We start from the raw sequence: 20,519 nt of genomic DNA on the forward strand, positions 1-20,519 counted from the left end.
TTTGAACTCTGCCACCTCTCATTTATCAATTAAACTTTATATTCTCTAAAACTTTATTCAGGCATATTCAGTTCTGCCCCACCAGGCAGTTCATTGGCATGGTGTGAATATCAGCACAGACCAAGCTAAGTACCCATAGTTAGCTGATAGAACAATATGTGCCCTACTTCTACAGTATGGTTTTCCATTGTGTCCTATGAAGAAAAGTCTTACCAAATGGAACCAATTACCTGGAGAGGTAGTGGACTCTCTGACACTGGAGGCATTCAAGAGGCAGCTGGACAGCCATCTGTCAGGAATGCTTTGATTTGGATTCCTGCATTGATCAGGGGGTTGGATTCCATGGCCTTACAGGCCCCTTCCAACTCTACTATTCTATGATTCTATGCACCCCATGTTCTTACTTAAAACAATTTTTAATCAACATGGGCTGACTGTGGTAGAATCTAGTTTTCTTCCTTGTGCACCAAAACATGCCAGTCTGGGAATGTAGTGCTGTTTTCCTTAATCGTAATACTGGCATACTCAGGAATGTGTTGTGCATTCTTAGTACAAAGTTATAAAATTCTGAATCCTAGCAAGCCAATGAAAAAAGCACTATGCTGATTTTTGGCCTGTATCTGGACCAGTCTTATGTATGTGTACTCATAGGAATAAAACACATTGAGTCCAATAAGGGCTTACTACCAAGTGAATGTGCATAAGAATGCAACCCCTTTGCTTTCAAATCAGCAGCAGCTCCATAATGCCACTTTTGCTTACAATTCTGACATGGCACATTCATGGATGGATCTGCTAATTATTTCTCATTTTGTTGTTCCTGTCTTTGCAATGAACTTTATTTATAATTTTAGTACAAGTACAAAGATGGATATCGCAAGCAGCTTGGCCACCACATTGGAGCACGCAGCATAGAGGATGACCCTAAGCTTGTGCATTCTATGAATGTAGCCAAGATGCAGAGTGAGAGGGAATACAAGAAAGACTTTGAGACATGGAAGACCAAGTATGCCACTCCTGTGGATATGCTGGAGGTCTTGCATGCTAAGAATTGTCAGAAACTGGTCAGTGATATTGATTACCGTCATTATCTGCACCAGTGGACATGTCTCCCAGACCAAACTGATGTCATCCATGCTAAGAGAGTATATGAATTACAAAGTGATGTAAGTCATATTTATAAACTGTAACTTGCTTTTTATTTGGAAAATGATATTGCTTGTGAAGGCAGATTCCAGTCTTTTTCCTTATCTATCCTAATACCAGTGAATATCCCTGCTTATGTTCTTTATTATTCTTACTATTATCCTGATTAAGCTTCATGTTTTGACGTCTTATTGCTCTCCTTTGTCTTATTTTTCCTATGTCTGGAATGTGTTCCCAATCTCTACTGATGCCCATCTTGTTTCATCTGTCTTTGTTACTTCATTTTTGGTCCCTGATTCTTCGTTATCTAATTTTATCATTAACCTGCATTTCCAAGCTTTAAATTGCCTTAAAAATGGTTTCCTATTCTCCCCTCCTGCACTATTGCTCTTGGTGTCTACGTTTTTCATAATTTTTTAAAAAAATTGTAAACATTGTATGCTTTATTTAAATAATAATCAAGCCAACCGATAGGGGTAGCTCAGGTAAAGAACCTTAGTCAACATTTGATAAGGGAATATGGATATATCCATCTGACTACAAGAAAAATCCTCTTCAGAGGCCTCTTGTAATACAGAATGGATATGAAATTTGTTTTCTTCCTTGCTAGAATGCTTATAAAACAGATCTTGAGTGGCTTAAAGGCATTGGGTGGAACACGTATGGATCTCTAGAGTCAGAAAAGAACAAGAAAGCTTCTGAGATTCTGAGTGACAAGAATTATCGTCAGCATCCAGACACTATTAAATTCACAAGTATCCCTGATTCAATGGAGGTGGTTCTGGCAAAAGAAAATGCCAAGCGTAGAAGTGATGTAAGTATTTTCAGCACAAGTAGGTACTGCTGGCAAGAATGATGTGCATGAGTAGTGGTAGGGAGGATGCATTATAAGGTCATGCCTTATAATTTAGTTGATTGCTTTACAGCACATCCTATGCATACATACTCAGCAGGAAGTCCCCACTGTGTTTAATGGAGCTTGCTAGGGAGTGTGTTAGGAATATATTTAGGGTTGCAGCCTTAATTAGTTTAAGGGTACAATCCTATTCACTCGAGAGTATCTCAACAGAGTTTGCTTCCAAGTAAACATACATAGGATTCTGGGGCAAGTTTGATAAGTGTATTCTTTCCTTTTTCTTTGATGAATTTGGTATAAGAAAGGCAATTCTGTTGCTGGGCCTAGAGATTTGTTTAGGAAAACGTTGAGTTTCTGCAGACTGAGTTCTATAACTATCTAAAAACAACTGTGAAGGAGTGCCCTCAAGAGGATGTAATGAGATTTGTTTAGCACCAAGCAATCCCTCCCCCCAACCCCAACTTTTCTCACAACTGTACAATCCTCTGGGCAGGCTTCATAAAGGACCCCTTGTTTTTGGTGATGTTTAGGGAAGCTGTAAAGAGGTGAATTGTATGTTCAGCTTACCAGTTGTAGAGTGCAGGAGGTGTCATCACGGCAGGGTGGAAGCATCTGCATTGTTTGGGTAGTGGGCAGCCATCAAAGTGGTGGTGGCAGTGGCCACAATAGCAGCAACATCGCCCTTCTCCTACTGGCATGCATTCAAAGATGGTATTGCTCCCCTTCTTTGTTGTCAAGAATTAAGGTAATATGATACAATAAGCATTGCCCTCACCCTGAATTTGCTTGGTTTTTCCTCAGTGACATCACAGTGACAAATTTTATTAGCTATTTGGTATTATGTTTATGTTTGAACATGGAAAGTCTTCTGCTAGATCTTGCGTAACAGTCTGCAGAACGGCATCACAGCCAGAATTTCTGCCCAACATTTCACATTAGCTAGATGTACTTTTCTGCTGTGTTAAAGTTGATACTTATTCTCAGTGACATATAGTACTTATCCACTCTCTTTTCTTTCTTCGTAGAAACTTTATAGAGAAGCGTGGGATAATGACAAGACTCAAGTCCACATCATGCCTGACACTCCTGAAATCATTTTGTCCAGAGCTAACTTAATTAACACGAGTGATGTAAGTTTGTTGCTGGATTGCAGGAGATAATTTTTGTTGTTTAACTACCTGCTTTTCCTGGGTTTTCACTGTTATTAACCTTCTAATGGTTCTCTCATTAGAAACTCTACAAGTTAGGATTAGAAGAGTTAAGGAAGAAAGGCTATGACCTTCCACTTGATGCCATAACACTCAAGGCTGCAAAAGCATCCAGAGATATCGCCAGTGAAGTAAGTATTTCATTCAATAGTTTTGCAGCAAAATGACAGTGTTATTTGTTAAATCTTCCTTTGATTCTGCATACTGTTAAAATCATTATTGTGAATTTTCTAAGGGATATGTATTTCTGTATATACACATACTTACACATATGCACACACACTGGTATTCTTCTTAATTTCATTATATTTACTAACTAAACTTTAATAAAAATAGAATTAGCTTTCATGATGCTTCCCAGCAATAAATTCAGTGATTTGTCTATTCATTATAATATATAATATAATTAATACAAAAGCTAAAATAAACTTCATGATTTGAAAATATATGCATGGGCTCCTGTTGGAGGAAGGGCGGGATATAAATATAATAAATAAATAAATAAATAAAATGTCATTCACAAGGGTCAAATTTTGATTTTGAAGATGCATAAAATCATTATTAATCAAAGCCTGGCTTTAGCTTGGATTTGCTAGAATTGCAAATAGGTGAATATAAATTTCTCTTTTGTAAATTAGAATACAAATTAGAATCTAAAATCAGGGTTCCTACAAATTTCTTTTATGAATAAATAATTAAGTTATTAACAGTAGTGTAGTGGCAAATTCAGAAATTCAGGGTCCCTTCATAATAGTCATAGCCACACCCCTCCTTCTTTTTTTTGCTCCCGGGTTGAGAATGAGATCCTTCTTAATGCCTTCTCCCACAAGAACAGATGTCCCTAGGAGCCAGTAAGCATGAAAGTGGAGAATGTTAGAAGTCTTCTCAGTGGCTGACTCACCTCCTTTCACTCTGATTGGCTCTAATCTGCAGAAAAGGAAAAGGAAGCATGTTAGAAGACTCTTCTCAGTGGCTAATACACTCCCCTTTAATGCAGATTGGCTTATAGGATGCTGAAGACATAGGGACTATGCTGGGACCATGCTCCCCCCAAAACGTAAGGGGTCTAAGACCCACTGAGACACTGGATGACCACACAACTTGTTATTAAGTCCTATTAGGGAACAATCCAAAGCTCCCTCTGAGGCAGTAGATGGGAGGCAATAGGAAACAGCAGATATGCAGCAGAGAGGGAGGTCGATTGGTTGGTTGTCACTTCTACCGCAGAAGCCCCTGGGTACATCTTCAGGACCTAAAGTGTGTGGCTCTAGTGGTGTGTTCGTGCCATGTCAGGGACAGTCTTGAATGTGCATGATCCTAAACTCCCTCATTTATTTGTTTGTTTGTTTGTTTTTCAATTGTCCTCCACACACATCTCAAGGTAATGCACAAAATGCAATAAAAACAGATAAAACACAGTTTAAAATAGAGAAAATAGCAGCAGGTTAAAAAAATAAAATTCCAAGTACTGTTGAACTTGAACGATGGTCAACAGCATTTTCTCAATTTACTATTTTTTGACTATATCACTTGTGAAATTAGTGAAAATAATATTCTCTTGTCAACAGTACAAGTACAAAGAAGGCTATCGCAAGCAGCTTGGCCACCACATTGGAGCACGCAGCATAGAGGATGACCCTAAGCTTGTGCATTCTATGAATGTAGCCAAGATGCAGAGTGAGAGGGAATACAAGAAAGACTTTGAGAAATGGAAGACCAAGTTTGCCACTCCTGTGGATATGCTGGGGGTCTTGCATGCTAAGAATTGTCAGAAACTGGTCAGTGATATCGATTACCATCATTATCTGCACCAGTGGACATGTCTGCCGGATCAGAATGATGTTGTGCATGCCAGGAAAACATATGATCTTCAAAGTGATGTAAGTGGGTTTTTTTATAAATATTTTAGACGTTAGACTATCCCAGTGCTAGTGCAAGTTAACCATAATTTCCTGCTTGAAGACAGCCTGTCTCTTAACAGCAATTAATGATAATTAATTTGATATGAATTAGTTCTACTTGCATGTAATATGTCAAGGAGTGGGGGAATGCTGGATTTTAAGATTCAGAAATGCTAACATGGTGCTGACCCCTGATGTGAAGAAATAAATCCACTGAAGTGAATAAGGAAATCCACCTGTGCATCATTGGAACTGCTACAGGGCACCTGAGTAGAACAAATGACTATGTCAGAATAGAGGCAGATAAATATGAGGGGATCCAAGAGAGATGAAGATGGTTCAAAAATTACAATTCGTACAGAATGGTACTTCCTAATTAATGTTGGGTGTGAGGCAGCGTGATCATGTTTTTAAAGCTTTTTTTAAAAAAGTAGTTTTTAAAGATGTTTTGTGTTAATATATTTTAAAGTCTCTTTTTATGAGGTCTTAGAGTGTTTTTAGTGTTTTTGTTTGCTGCCCTGGGCTCCTCCTGGGAGGAAGGGTGGGATATAAATTTAACAAATTAATAATAATAATAATAATAACTAATATCATACCTCTGTTAAAACAGCTATAGTGCTTACCTATATGCTGTCAATTCAAGGTGATAGCTTTGACCTATACAATCTTAAATGATTTAGATCAGGTGTGGGGAACCTTTGGCTCTCCAGATGTTGGACCGCCATGATCCTGGTTCTATCTATGGTAGAACCAATACAGTCCTACCTATGGGACCACAATTATTGGTCCCAGGCTATGGTCTGAAGGCACATAAGGCCAGCTCCCTGCTAAAGCTAAGCAGGGTCAGGTCTGGTCAGTGCCTAGATGGGAGACCGCCTGGGAACCATATGTAAGCCGCCTTGGGTTTCTATCATGAAAAGAAAGGCAGGGTATAAATGTAATAAATAAATAAATATAGCACTGGGCCCCCCTGGCAGTTATGGGGTGATGCATTTATTCCCAATGTTAATTAATATCTATATGAAGTCTCTGGCAGTGTTAGGGGTTTGGGGGAGACATGCCATCAGTACACTGAGGACACTCAGCTCTATTTCTCAATAATATCTGAATCAGTTGAGACTGTGTGGATCCTGGACTAGTGCCTGGGTGCAGTGGTGGGATGGAAACTAAGCTGAGCTTATATTCTGGTTAGATGGAGGCACTCTGGATGATTGGTTCCCTTGTCCAAGACATTAGTTAAATTCCTGCCCTGGATGGGGTTGCATTCCCCCTGAAGGAGCAGATTCTGGGGGTGCTTCAGGATCCAGCTTTGCCATTGGAGGTCCAGGTAGTTTGGGTGGCTAAAAGTGCCTTTTACCAGCTGCAACTGGTACAACAGCTATGACTGCTGCTGGACTGAGAGAGCTTGAGCTCTGAGGAGACAAGGAAAGACAGAGTTGGAGCAAAAATAAAAATTACTCCAAAGGACTTTGCTGTCTATGAGCCTGGTCAAGATCCTCAAATTTACCTCAGCACCTTTGAAAAAGCAGCTCAGTTGTGGGGGCTACCTGAAGATAAATACATGCAGTATTTATCAAACCTGATTAAAGGGGAATTGGCTGAGGTATACCAATATTTCCCCTCACACAGGCCCGTCACCTATGCTGAATTCAAAGAAGCAGTGTTTAAAAGATTCAGACTGGGGCCTGATTATTTTAGAAAGCTTTTCAGAAACTGCCAGATACAGACAGGGAGGTCTTTTGTGGAGCTGGGAGCAAAGTTGATGGATATATTTGGAAAGTGGATGAGTAGTGCCAAAGCTCAGTCAGTGGAAGAGGTGAAAAGCCTCATGATACTGGATCAATTATACCATCAGTTACCACCAGAAATAAGGCTCCTGGTCAAAGACCGTTCCCCTACATCTGTGCACAGTAGTTCAAGATTAGTGACTTAGATGTTGAATTTTCTGCAATGCACTCTGTGTAGGGTTTCTTTTGTTCTTGATCTAGAAGCTGCAGTTAGTGCAGATTGCTGCAACACAGTTGCTAACAAGAGTGAGAGCCTATCAGCATATAACACCTCTGCTCAGAGACCTGCACTAGTTACCAATTTGCTACCAGCCAAGCTCAAGTTGTTACTGGTAGTATATAAAGCCCTTAACAGCTTGGGACCAGTTTACTTGCAAGATTGCCTTACCTCATGTGTTCTCACTTGATCTCTTTGATCTGCCACATAATACTCATTCTGCAGTTGTAAGAAGTTAATCTTTTAACTTCTTACCTACACTTTGGTAGCACCTATACTTTGGAAGTCCTCTCCTATTGACATCAGGCAGGTGCCTTCACTGTATTCTTTTTAGTGCCTGCTTAAAACATTCTTGCTTAGGCAAGCCTATACAGACATGTAGAAGCCATATGTGTTTTGATTTTTTAAAAGTTCATTGTTGCTTTTAATTAGTTTTTAATGTTTTTGAAAACCTATTTTAATGATAATTTTAATGTTTTATTTTATGTTTTTGTAAAATCTCTTTGAGGTTTTGTTCTGTTGACCATTGAACCACACTGTCACTGAGTGTTTTTCCATCAAGTCTGAAAGTGTGGAAATCTGTAGCTAAGAGAAGTTATGTCTTTGCCCAGTCTGGGAACGGATAGCCAAGGCCGTTGTCATGGCAGCATCAAGATAGACTGGGAGAGTTCTAGCAGTTATCTGTGTTGAGCTGAGTCTTCTGTGTATACACCACGGTTGCGTAGTCTGAGACAGGAGGTGAGACGACTAGAGCGCCGGTGGCGGAAATCCCGCTCCGAAGATGTCCGGACACAGGTTAGAGCAGCAGTAGCTGCCTACCAAGTGGCAATAAAGGTAGGAAAGAAGGCTTTCTTTGCTGCCTCTATTGCGTCTGCGGAGTGCTGTCCCAGGAGGCTGTTCCAGGTGGTCCGAAGCCTGGTCGGTCCAGTTGCTCAGGAACCCTTGGAACAGTCAAAGGCCTCCTGTGACTTATTAGCAAAACACTTCGCCGATAAAACCGAACACTTACGGAGCTCGATCCCGTGCGCCGTGGACACAGTGGATGAACCAGAGTTGGCCAGTTGCATGCCGGTGGACTGGGATCGGTTTCGGCTTCTCCTCTCTGAGGAAGTGGACAAGGTGCTTTCATCTGTGAAGCCAACCACTTGTCTTACTGATCCTTGCCCTTCGTGGCTCCTTGTGAGCTGCAGAGAGAAATTGGGCGAGGGGATCAAAGCGGTGGTAAATGCATCCTTGAGAGAGGGTGTGATGCCATCAGCCTTCAAGGAGGCAATTGTAAAGCCCATCTTAAAGAAGCCCTCCTTGGATCCCCAAGTATTCGATAACTTCCGCCCAATTTCGAATCTACCATTTCTGGGCAAGGTCATTGAGCGAGTGGTGGCCAACCAGTTGTCAGCAAATTTGGATGAAACGGATTATTTGGATCCATACCAATCGAGTTTCAGGACTGGTCACGGAACTGAAACAGCCTTGGTCGCTCTGGTTGATGATTTGAGGAGGGCATTAGATAGGGGAGAATCCACCTTTCTTGTCCTCCTCGATCTCTCAGCAGCTTTTGATACTGTCGACCACAGTATCCTTCTGCTTCGCCTGGAGGGCTTGGGAATTGGAGGCACTGTATTACAGTGGTTCCATTCCTTTCTCTCCGATAGGTACCAACAGGTAGCGTTGGGGGAGGAGGTATCAGATCCTTGGCCTCTCAATTGTGGTGTGCCACAGGGCTCTATCCTCTCTCCCATGCTATTTAACATCTATATGAAGCCGCTGGGGGCAATCATCAGGAGATTTGGGTTGCAGTGTCATCAATATGCGGATGACACTCAGCTCTATCTCTCTTCACCAGAGTTGGCTGTGGAGACCTTGTCCAAGTGCCTGGAATCCGTGAGTGGATGGATGGGAAGGAACAAGCTGAAGTTGAACCCTGATAAGACCGAGGTACTACTTGTGGGGGACAAGAGAAGGTTGGGCGACATCGACCTGAAGTTCAACGGGGTGAGTCTACCCCTAAAGGACCAGGTCCGCAGCCTTGGGGTTGTGCTTGATTCCAGGCTGTCCATGGAGGCTCAGATTTCGGCAGTGAGCTGGGCAGCCTGGTACCAACTACACCTCATACGAAGGCTGCAACCCTACCTTCCTGTTCACCAGCTCCCACTAGTGGTACATGCCCTGGTCACCTCTCATTTGGACTACTGTAATGCGCTCTACGTGGGGTTACCCTTGAAAACGGTCCGGAAATTACAACTTATTCAAAATGCGGCGGCTCGACTACTTACGAATAGTCGCCGCCGAGATCACATCACACCAGTGTTGTTCGACCTACACTGGCTACCAGTTGTTTTCCGAGCCCAATTCAAGGTGTTGGTACTGACCTTTAAATCCCTACATGGTTCCGGCCCAGTTTATCTCACGGAGCACCTTCAACGCCACCAATTATGCCGCCCAACAAGATCGGCCACACAGGGCCTTCTCTCAATCCCGCCAACAAAAACAGCCAGATTGGCGGGTACAAGAGAGAGGGCATTCTCAGTGGCGGCCCCCACTCTTTGGAACTCCCTCCCACAAGATCTCCGGCACGCCTCTTCCCTAAATGTGTTTTGGAAAGCCTTAAAGACCTGGCTCTTTCAGCAGGCCTTCGGGGTATCCGGGGAGGGTTAATTGTTATAACTGAAATGCCTCCTGCCCAGTTTTAATATTGTTGCTGCAGATGTGTTGTTTTTTATATTGTATTACTGTATTTTATTAATTGTATTTTAATAATTTTGTAAGTCGCCTAGAGTGGCCATTGGCCAGATAGGCGACAAAGAAATTAAATTTATTATTATTATTTATTATTAATGTTTTTGAACTGAGAACTTCTCTCCTAGAGGGGGGATCTTAAAGCCTTAAGCCATAATGTCTTAATAAAAGACTCTTAACCTGATCTAATGCATCTGAGAAGTTTCTTGAGCAACTTAACTCCAACGTAACGTATGCTGTTTCACGCAACAACGCACACACGTCAACAAGGGTTATGGGCCCAGATCCACAGCGTGTTACACAAGAGTAAGTTGCTGGTCTGAACGGCAGACGGAGTTCCAGAGGGCAGCTTGATTGATTGTGCCAGACAGAGGTGAGCAACATGGCTGTAAACCTGTCTGGGGGAGGCTTGCCGATGGAACGACTTAATGAAAAGAATTATGGAAGCTGGAAGCCGAGGATGCGGGCTTTGCTGATAAAAGAGGATTTATGGGACATTATAGATGGACCCCCTCCGGTGGTACTGACCACAGCCTGGACGCGTAGAGATCAGAAGGCGCAGGCTTTTATATTTCTGGCTCCATCTGACTCTCAACTGCTACACGTGAGAGATGTTACAAACGCCAAACAGATGTGGGACGTGTTGGAAGGCATTCATGTGCAACAGACTGCAGGATCTAGATTATGTTTGGCACGGAAGCTGTACCAGATGCGCTTCACGGGTGAGTGCGAAATGAGTGAGCATCTCACGGAATTCAGCCACTTGTTTGCAGAGCTGACGGACCAAGGCGTCGAACACTCTGACCTTCAGAAGACCTATCTGATCCTGGCTTCGCTCGATGGGACTTGGAATAATATGGTCATGGCTTTCAAAGCCATGCCTGACGGAGGTCTGAACGTTGCGTTTATTGAGGAAAAGCTGACCCAGGAATGGCAGCGGAGACAAGAGGCAAAAAGTGCTGAGGAAAAGCAAAGAGCCAAGCTGAAAGAGGAAAGCAGCAGCAGACAGGAAAACAAGCAAGAACAGCAACGGCTGAAATCTTGTTATGCCTGTGGGGCTCGTGGGCATCTTCAAAGAGACTGTGCGGTCAAGCGAAACTCCAGGGACGGCGGCTTGAAGCAGGGAAATGTGAACTTTGTTTGTAAACAGAAACCACAAACTATAGCACCTGTTGACTGGATTGTTGACAGCGGGGCAAGCCATATATTAATTAAAGACAGGAGTTTGTTTTACACGTCTACAAATGAGCAGGACTTTGTTTTATTTGCGGATGGATCGCAGAAGAGCGTGGAAGCCCGAGGACTGGTGAGATTTGATAAACTGGGAATACTTTCAGAATGTTTGTTTGTTCCAGAATTAGCTCATAACATTTTGTCAGTCAGAAAACTGGTGAGTTGTGATTTTTCTGTATTGTTCCACAAAGACAAATGTTATGTAATGAGGGGAGATCAAGTGTGTTTGCAGGGAAGCCTTAATGATTCACAGTTTGTAATAAGAGCAGTCAAGCAGGGTGTGCTGTGTTAAATGCTGAGGCACAGGTACATCAGGGCTGCATCCATGAATGGCATCAAAGGCTGGGGCATGCAAACCTTGACACGATTAAGAAAACCCCAATGCATAGTGAAGACATGCGTTTAAGAGATTGTGGACAGTTAATGGATTGTGATTCTTGTCATAAAGCTAAAATGACTATTGCACCAATTAACCGGGAGGCTGAAAGAACCACAACAGCTCCCTACCAGCTAGTTCATGTTGATTTATCAGGGCCAATAAATGCTTCACGTGGAGGTGCGAAATTCTTCATGGTACTGGTGGATGATTTTTCAAGATTTTGTCATGTTTTTCTGTTAAAGCATAAAAGTGAAGCTGAGCAAAAGCTGAAACTGTTCATTAAGAGAATCGAAACTCAACATGGCACCACAGTGGGGGCTATACGCTCAGACCAGGGGGGGGAATTCACGAGTAAAGCATTGAGTGACTTCCTTGAGAGTAAGGGAATAAAACAGAATTTTACTGCTCCATACAGCCCATTTTCCAATGGAACTGCACAGAGAAAAAACAGGGTGCTGCAGAAAGCAATGAGAGCCATGTTAATGGATTGCAGTTTAGGGAATTCTTTCTGGGCAGAAGCAATTCTTTATGCGAATTATATTCACAACAGGGTATTACACAGTGCACTTGGAATGTCGCCTTATGAGAAAATCACTGGCAGAAAACCAAAAATACAACACATTCAAAAATTCGGGGCAAGATGCTGGATCCACATTCCACAGGGAAAAAGGAGGGGCAAGCTTGCGCCCAGAGCACTGCAAGGTTTTGTTTTGGGATTTCAGAATGCATATTTCAGAGTTTGGTGTCCAGAAACACAGCAATTAATTCTGAGCAGAAGCATTAAAGTCTCAGAAAAGCCTTGGGATCAAAGGGAAACAGTTGTTCTTACAGGGTCAGATGACACACAAGCACAATCATTTAAGCCAAATCTAAACATTAAACTGGAGGGCACACATATTCCACTCAGAGATGCGTTAAATGAGCTCATTTGTGGGAAACAAAGATCAAAGCAATGTAAGGCTGAGGAAATGGAATCTCCTGCGCGGCTGTGCCAAGCACAAGCACAGATGGGGGGGGCAGAGAGAGCAGAAGCCCTAGTGCCATTAAGACGTTCTACAAGAGTAAACATAGGGAAACCGCCAGAAAGATATACTGTGGGGGTAATTACCAGAACTGGAATGCATAAACTGGTGGAAATGGATCCTGACACTTTGTATTTGACATGTGTACAGCCAAAGTTTGATTGAATAAAGTTTTAGCTAAATGTGCAGAGATGTTCTGAACTGTACTGAAATGTAAGCTGTATTGCAAGATGTATTGTAGAAATGTATTATTGTAATTGTTGTACTGAATTACAGACATGATGGGAAAAAGGGGGGATTGTTGACCATTGAACCACACTGTCACTGAGTGTTTTTCCATTAAGTCTGAAAGTGTGGAAATCTGTAGCTAAGAGAAGTTACGTCTTTGCCCAGTCTGGGAACGGATAGCCAAGGCCGTTGTCATGGCAGCATCAAGATAGACTGGGAGAGTTCTAGAAGTTATCTGTGTTGAGCTGAGTCTTCTGTGTAATGTTTTTGAACTGAGAACTTCTCTCCTAGAGGGGGGATCTTAAAGCCTTAAGCCATAATGTCTTAATAAAAGACTCTTAACCTGATCTAATGCATCTGAGAAGTTTCTTGAGCAACTTAACTCCAACGTAACGTATGCTGTTTCACGCAACAACGCACACACGTCAACATGTTCTAACCAATAAATTTTGTTTAAATAAATAAATAAATCTCTGGCAATTGGCCATACTGGCTGGGGCTGAATGGAGTTGTAGTCCATCAACATTTGGAGGGCCACGGATTTTAGGAACACCTCCTGCCATGTGAATGTACCCGTAATTTAAGATGAACTAAAGATGCCCTGTTTTAAGTTCCATTGTATTCAAAGACCAAAGTGGTCTCTACAGGAAACAGAATCTTTGTGATTACTGCTCCAGAACACCCTTCTATGGGATGCGCATTTGGTTTTCCACTGTTTGGTTTTTTAAGTTGTTTTTAGTATTTCACTGTAAGTTACGTAAGCTACATTGCCAATATGTTATTCTACTCCATTTGTTTCAGTTGCAAAGGAAACGTCATGCAATTAGGGGGGAAGTAATACATTCGTATTTTTTGCGAACTGAAAGCAACAACAACAGTGGATACTGATCATATCCATTTCACACATGATTTCCATTTCAGACATGGAACAGAAAAGTGAACATCAGCAATTTCTATTTTCATCAGAATTCTCTGACATCCCTAATAATGAGGATGACAGACACAGCTCATCAGGGAGGGCATTCCACAAATCGGGTACCACCAAGAAGGCCCTGTCATAGGGCAGGACCAACTGGGTAGCACCCAGCAAAGGCACCACCAACAGGGCCCTTTCTGCCAATAGTAGGGCTTCAGATGGTTGATTTTGGAGGAGGCGCTCTTTTAGGTACTTGGATCCCAAGCCATTTAGGACTTTGTATGCTAGTACTAACACCTTGAAATTGGGCCCAGTAGCTCCATGGCAGCCACTGCAGTGCCTTCAGTACTGTGGTGACATATGGTTCTATTGGGCAGCCCCACACATCAATCCAGCTTCAATCTGCTTAGGTTGTATGGGCATTATATATGAAAATCTAGTAAGAGTAATAAAGAGCTGACGCAAATTCTCATTTTTTAAAATCTTTGATGATGCTAATTGACAATGGAACAACAGTCTCTTTAATTCATGTGGGTTATAATTTGTGAGGACAAAAATCCTCAGTTGTAATGGAAGGGTTTAATGAAATGATTGTCCTCTAATTTTTCTCTTTTAAAAAAACAGATCATCTATAAATCAGATCTTGAATGGCTAAAGGGCACTGGCTGGTCTCCAAGTGGCTCCCTGGAAGCTGAGAAGAATAAGAGAGCTACTGAGATCTTAAGCGACCATACATATAGACAACATCCTGACACATTCACATTTACTAGCCCCCTTGATTCTCTTCCTATGGCTTTGGCAAAGCATAATGCTGACATTATGAACCATGTAAGTTGCAGTCAATGTCCCTTTCCTAAAAACGCACACACAAAATTATCTCTGGAAATCCTATATTTTGACTTGCTTGGCAGTACTATGGCTGAGAATATGCAGGCTCTGAGCTCTGCCCCCACTCTTTTTTGGAGTTTGGCTACTGATTTTATCAATATAAATATTGTTCACCATGATTTGCATGAGACCCTAATTAACCAATCAAGAATTTCCATCTTTGTGCAGTTGATGAACTGCTGCCTTCATCAAATAATGTATTTACTTGTTGTTTTTAGCGCATGTATATCGATGCTTGGAATAAGGATAAAACCAGCATCCACATTATGCCAGATACTCCTGAAATTCTTCTGTCACAGCAGAACAAGATGAACTATAGTGATGTAAGTGAATTTCTTTAAAACTTCTAGAAGGAAACAAATTTAGCAGAAAAAGAAGTGCCCCTTTTAAAACACTAAACTAATCTTTGTCATTCTTTTAGAAATTATACAAACTTTCCTTGGAAGAGGCTAGAAAGAGGGGCTATGATCTTCGTGTGGATGCAATTCCAATCAAGGCGGCTAAAGCTTCCAGAGATATCGCAAGCGAGGTAGTTCTGGCTGCATGTTGTCAGATGCTGTCATATAATGGGAATGGCATATCTCCAACTCTTTTTCACTATTAGGGCTCCTACTGGGAGGAAGGGGGGTATAAATCTAATAAATAAAATAAATAAATAAATATTACTTTTTTTAAAAAAAAGTTATATTGTTCTATGGCTCACTTATAGGAAAAGATGATTTTGGTGGAAGGGGTGATCTGTTGAATGATGACTCAAAAGCTGTGATATGTGAAGCCATCATTTATCACAACTTATACAGCTAATCTTGGAATGCTTTGGATAGATTTAGATGAACTAAATCAGCCTTTCCCAACCTTTGGGTCCCCAGATGTTGTTGTACTAAAATCCCCATCATCCCTTATCATTGGCCATGCTGGCTAGCGCTGATGGGAATTGTAGTCCAACAACATCTAAGGACCCAAAGGTTGGGAAAGGCTGGACTAAATAATTCCACCCACCTACCCATGGTATTGATATTGTCAGTCTTCTTAAATGGAAATAATTGCTGAATAAGTTAAGTTTTCACAGTTGCCCAAAGTGTTGATAGTGGGATCTGAAGAGTGCTTGAATAAAATAGTTTTTGACATGATTCCCACAAATGTTAACCCATGCTGGGAAACAAGTTGCTCATTTGAATCCATGATTTTGGATTATTAAAGCAATCCATTGTGTCTTGGCACATAGGGGTTTTAATCATCCTTTATTGAACATGCTGTCCAGCCCTGACCCAGTTGTATGATCACTGAACACATGTGCTGAAATAAGTGTGGGCTGACCTTACGTACTTGATCACAAGCCCAATAATGGATAATTTGGCCATAATCCACCCACTAAAGGCCAGATCATGGCAGGAACACCAATTCATGATGGAAAGTTCCTTTCCATTGGATTTTAAAGCATGAACATATTTGCTGATCTCATAGAAGGAAGGCATATTCAGGAACAAATAGCAGCCAGGGGATTTTTAATAAGAAACCAAAACTCCCCAAACCAATCAGGAGCATGGCATTGGATTAGGCTCACTTTCCCTTTCAAAATAAAAACAATGGAGATAAGCATACTTTTATGTGATTTATGTAGTAATGTGATTAATATGGTATGTAATTAGGCTGTTAACCACTATACTATGCCTAGTTATGAGCTGAGGAATTGGACTGAATCAAATAGGAAGCCTTGGAGGAGATTATAAGAGTGCTTCTCATTGATTCTGTTGTACCATTGACAAAAAGTCACAGAAAAGTACTGACCAACAATAGGCAAACTAACCTATACATCAGGAAAATGAGATTAAGAAATATAGGACTAGTACTGTCACTCCAAAGTCATGGTTCGTTTCCTATTCTTTTTCTCTCAATTGCTAAAAAGTGCAACAATTTTGTTTTAAATTGGTTTTTAATATTGTATTGTTAAATTGTTGTAACCTGCCCTGGGACATTATGGTGAAGGGCAGTTAAGAAACTGAAGTAATAATAATAATGTTTATGAGCCCTGTAGACACTGTGTAATCTGCAAATATATGTGGTTTTGTGTGAAAGATTTTGCTTACGTTTTGGTTTTGTATAAATACTTAGCCCAGAACATATACTTCAGCAGGTTATTTAATGCTTTTGGATAATAATATCCTATCTCCTGAAGGTTAATCACTAAGTAAAATATTATATTTTAAATTGATTGTTATTCTTGTCAACAGTACAAGTACAAAGAAGGCTATCGCAAGCAGCTTGGCCACCACATTGGAGCACGCAGCATAGAGGATGACCCTAAGCTTGTGCATTCTATGAATGTAGCCAAGATGCAGAGTGAGAGGGAATACAAGAAAGACTTTGAGAAATGGAAGACCAAGTATGCCACTCCTGTGGATATGCTGGAGGTCTTGCATGCTAAGAATTGTCAGAAACTGGTCAGTGATATCGATTACCGTCATTATCTGCACCAGTGGACATGTCTCCCAGACCAAAATGATGTCATCCATGCTAAGAGAGTATATGAATTACAAAGTGATGTGAGTAGTGATCTGATTCAACCTTATTGGCACTAATCCAAAGTACTGGGGTGGGGGGACTCAAAGAAAAAAAAGTCTTGCTTGTTCAGAGAGTATGCAAGATTTGGTCTGTCAAATGGCCCATTTTCCTCCTGATTGTATAAAATGCTTCCAAGACAGAGCTCACTAATGCATGTGCCACAAAAACAGTGTCTCATAATTTTTTATCTTTTGACTTATGCCCAGAATAACTACAAATCAGACCTTGGGTGGATGAAAGGCATTGGCTGGGTCCCTATTGGTTCATTGGATGTTGAAAAAGCCAAGAAGGCTGGAGAGATCCTAAGTGAAAAACTGTATCGTCAGCCACCAGACAGATTTCAATTCACCAGTGCGCCAGATTCTCTTGAAATGGCATTGGCCAAGCATAATGCAGAAACAATGAATAAGGTGAGCACCAATTGCCTATCTCAGATTATGGAGCATCAGACAATCAAGAATGAAACATTACCTAAATCATTTAATTTTGCAATTAATAAATTAACAGTCACATGTTATGTGTTTTAAATCTTGAAATGTTTAATCTCTGAATTCTGCTCCAGTTTTAGCATGACTGTTTAGCTCTGAGTATCTCAGAATATCAGTAATGCTTTCATCCTATGCATGCTTATGTGAGTGTGTGTCATTGAAAACAGTGGGACTTACTTCTGAGTAAACATGCACAGAACTGCCTCTGTTTTCAGACTTTTGGAATCCAAATAATGTTCTGTAGATAGTTGGGCAGTTCCCCCTTTTCCCAGCATCAGGTGTTGGTGGGTGCGATCATACAATGAGGAGCGAAGGCTAAAAATTCACTGCCTTGCTACATTAGTCATGATCACCCCCGCTGCAATTTGGGGGGAGGGAATGAAAAAATTAAACAGATGTAAAGGCAATGATATTTGGAAAGATAAAGTTTAAGGTGACAGAACTGAGTCCTAGGGAGGAGGACAGACCAGAAAGAATGAAATGTGTAGAGCCTATGCCAGCCATAGCCAGCCAGCAAGCTACTGAATAACTGTGCAGTGTGTCATACCTGGGGAAATTGCACAGCTGTTCCATTGTGTTTAAAATAAAGTTGGATATTCTGAGCTCAGGGGAAAAAAGTTGAAGCTGAACTGGAAAAACATGTGAGTGAAATGGAAACAAATTGTTAAAATACTTGGCTATCATATAATTTGCAAGCTCTTTTAGTGCTTTCCAAATATATGCATATTTTATTGACATCTGTATTTGAGGCAATGTTCTTCCTAGGAGTGGAAGGAGGGATCGGTGAGAGAGCTTGAAGTGGTTACATTTGATTTACTTTTCTTTTTTAATGGAATTTCTTTTGTAGCGTTTGTACACTGAAGCTTGGGATAAAGACAAGATACAAATCCACATAATGCCTGATACCCCTGAAATCACGCTGGCTAGAGAGAACAAGATAAACTACAGTCAGGTGAGCTCATTTGTCATAAGGTGTATTAAACATTTGATTATCATGAACGGCCACTGTCTGAAAGTGATAATCTGGCAGAAGATATGTTTATTGAAGAATGGGTTTTCTTACAGAGATATTTTATTTCTATTCCTCTTCGATTGCATGACAGAACAAATCTGTGACCACATCTGCGACCATGTCTGCTTGCTTATGGAATGCCAGAGGCTGTTGAGCTGGCCTCTCTAGTAGCTACCTGTTTAGCATCTATTCACTTTGCAGCCATTTGGAGATGATGTTTAGTCTGATGCCATGAAAACCTCACCTGCTAGTTTCTGCATATCGAAATGTCTAAAGACACATGAGCAAGCCAGGTTACCCCCTAGGTTCCCATTAAATGGTCTGGGCAATTATTACAATTGTTATTGACGGCCTGAGTCACACTGCTGTTACAGACAATCATAGAATTGTAGAGGTGGAAGGGGTCTATAAGGCCATCGAGTCCAACCCCCTACTCTTTTGCTCTTTTGCCCCCGTATAGGAATCCTAGACACAAATTCCTAGCACCTCTAATCACTCTTAAAGGGGGGTTACCTTGCGACATCCTAGTAGCCGAGCTCCTGGCCGATAAGTACAACCAGGTAACAGTTGCGGTGGCCAACTTTGCCCTAGCTGCAAAAAAGCTAAGAGCAAATTACGTAAAAGCAAAATACCCACCACCTTGTAATGATTGCAAATTTTAAGTTGTATGGTTTTAATGGTCGTATGGTTTTAAATTGTTTGTTGTATGCTGTGCAATGGCCTATGGCTAAAAGTAAATAAAGCACTGATTTGATTTACTCAATGCAGGAATCCAAATTAAAGCATACCTGATAGGTGGCTGTTGAATGCCTCCAGTGTTGGAGAGCCCACCACACTCTGGGAGAATCAACAAGAGATCCTAGACCTCCTCTGTGTGGCAACCTTTTAAATACTGAAACAGCACATATCTCCCCTCAGTCTTCTCTTCTCAAGTCTAAACATGCCCAGTTCTTTCAGTCTCTCTTCATGGGGCTTTGTTTCTAGTCCCCTGATCATCCTCATTGCCCTCCTCTGAACCCATTCCAGTTTGTCCGCATCCTTCTTAAAGTGTGGTGTCCAGAACTGGATGCAGTACTCAAGATGAGGCCTAATGAGTGCCGAATAGAGGAGAACCAATACTTCATGTGATTTGGAATCTATACTTCTGCAGCCTAAAATAGCGTTCGCCTTTTTCCCAGCCATATCACATTGTTGGCTCATATTCAGCTTGTGACCAATAACAATCCCAAGATCCTTCTTGCATGTAGTATTACTGAGCCAAGTATCCCCCATCTTATAACTGTGCATTTGATTTCTTTTTCCTAGGGGTAGAACTTTGCACTTATCCTTGTTAAATTTCATTCTGTTGTTTTCAGCCCAATGCTCTAGCTTATCAAAATCTCTTTGAATTTTGTTTCTGTCTTCCAAAGTATTAGCTATACCTCGCAATTTTGTATCATCTGCAAATTTAATAATCATTCCCTGCACATCCTCATCCAAGTCATTAATAAAAATGTTGAAGAGCACTGCGCCCAGGACCGAGCCCTGAGGTACTCTGCTCGTTACCTCCTCGCAGTTTGAGAAAGAACCATTGATAAAGCACTCTTTGAGTATGATTCTGTAGCCAACTGTGGATCCACCTGATATTTGTTCCATCCAGCCCATATTTAGCTAGCTTGCTAATCAGAATATCATGGGGCACTTTGTCAAATACTTTGTTGAAGTTGAGATATATTATGTCCACAGCATTCCCACAGTCTATCAGGGAGGTTACCTGATCAAAAAATGAGATAAGATTAGTCTGGCAGGATTTGTTCTTAATAAATCCATCTTGGCTTCAAGTAATCACTGCGTTATTTTCAAGGTGCTTACAGACTGATCAGTTTATGATCTGCTCCAGAATTTTCCAGGGATTGATGTTAGGCTGACTGGTCTGTAGTTCCGAGGTTCCTCCTTTTTGC

General features: G+C 41.3%; 1 protein-coding gene across 15 annotated transcripts in view; it reads left to right on the forward strand.

The window, feature by feature from the left end:
- NEB (nebulin) overlaps nt 1-20,519 on the forward strand; it is a 293,643-nt gene that overhangs the window by 85,321 nt on the left and 187,803 nt on the right. For all 15 annotated transcript variants that reach the window (XM_061608784.1, XM_061608789.1, XM_061608791.1 and 12 more), the window contains 11 exons: nt 855-1,166; nt 1,757-1,960; nt 3,028-3,132; nt 3,234-3,341; nt 4,779-5,090; nt 14,254-14,457; nt 14,736-14,840; nt 14,939-15,046; nt 16,749-17,060; nt 17,286-17,489; nt 18,415-18,519. In XM_061608784.1, the coding sequence (XP_061464768.1) occupies nt 855-1,166; nt 1,757-1,960; nt 3,028-3,132; nt 3,234-3,341; nt 4,779-5,090; nt 14,254-14,457; nt 14,736-14,840; nt 14,939-15,046; nt 16,749-17,060; nt 17,286-17,489; nt 18,415-18,519 (2,079 nt within the window). The remainder of the gene's footprint in view (nt 1-854; nt 1,167-1,756; nt 1,961-3,027; nt 3,133-3,233; nt 3,342-4,778; nt 5,091-14,253; nt 14,458-14,735; nt 14,841-14,938; nt 15,047-16,748; nt 17,061-17,285; nt 17,490-18,414; nt 18,520-20,519) is intronic.

Source organism: Rhineura floridana, chromosome 2 (genome assembly GCF_030035675.1).
Source record: "Rhineura floridana isolate rRhiFlo1 chromosome 2, rRhiFlo1.hap2, whole genome shotgun sequence".
Lineage (NCBI taxonomy): Eukaryota > Metazoa > Chordata > Lepidosauria > Squamata > Rhineuridae > Rhineura > Rhineura floridana.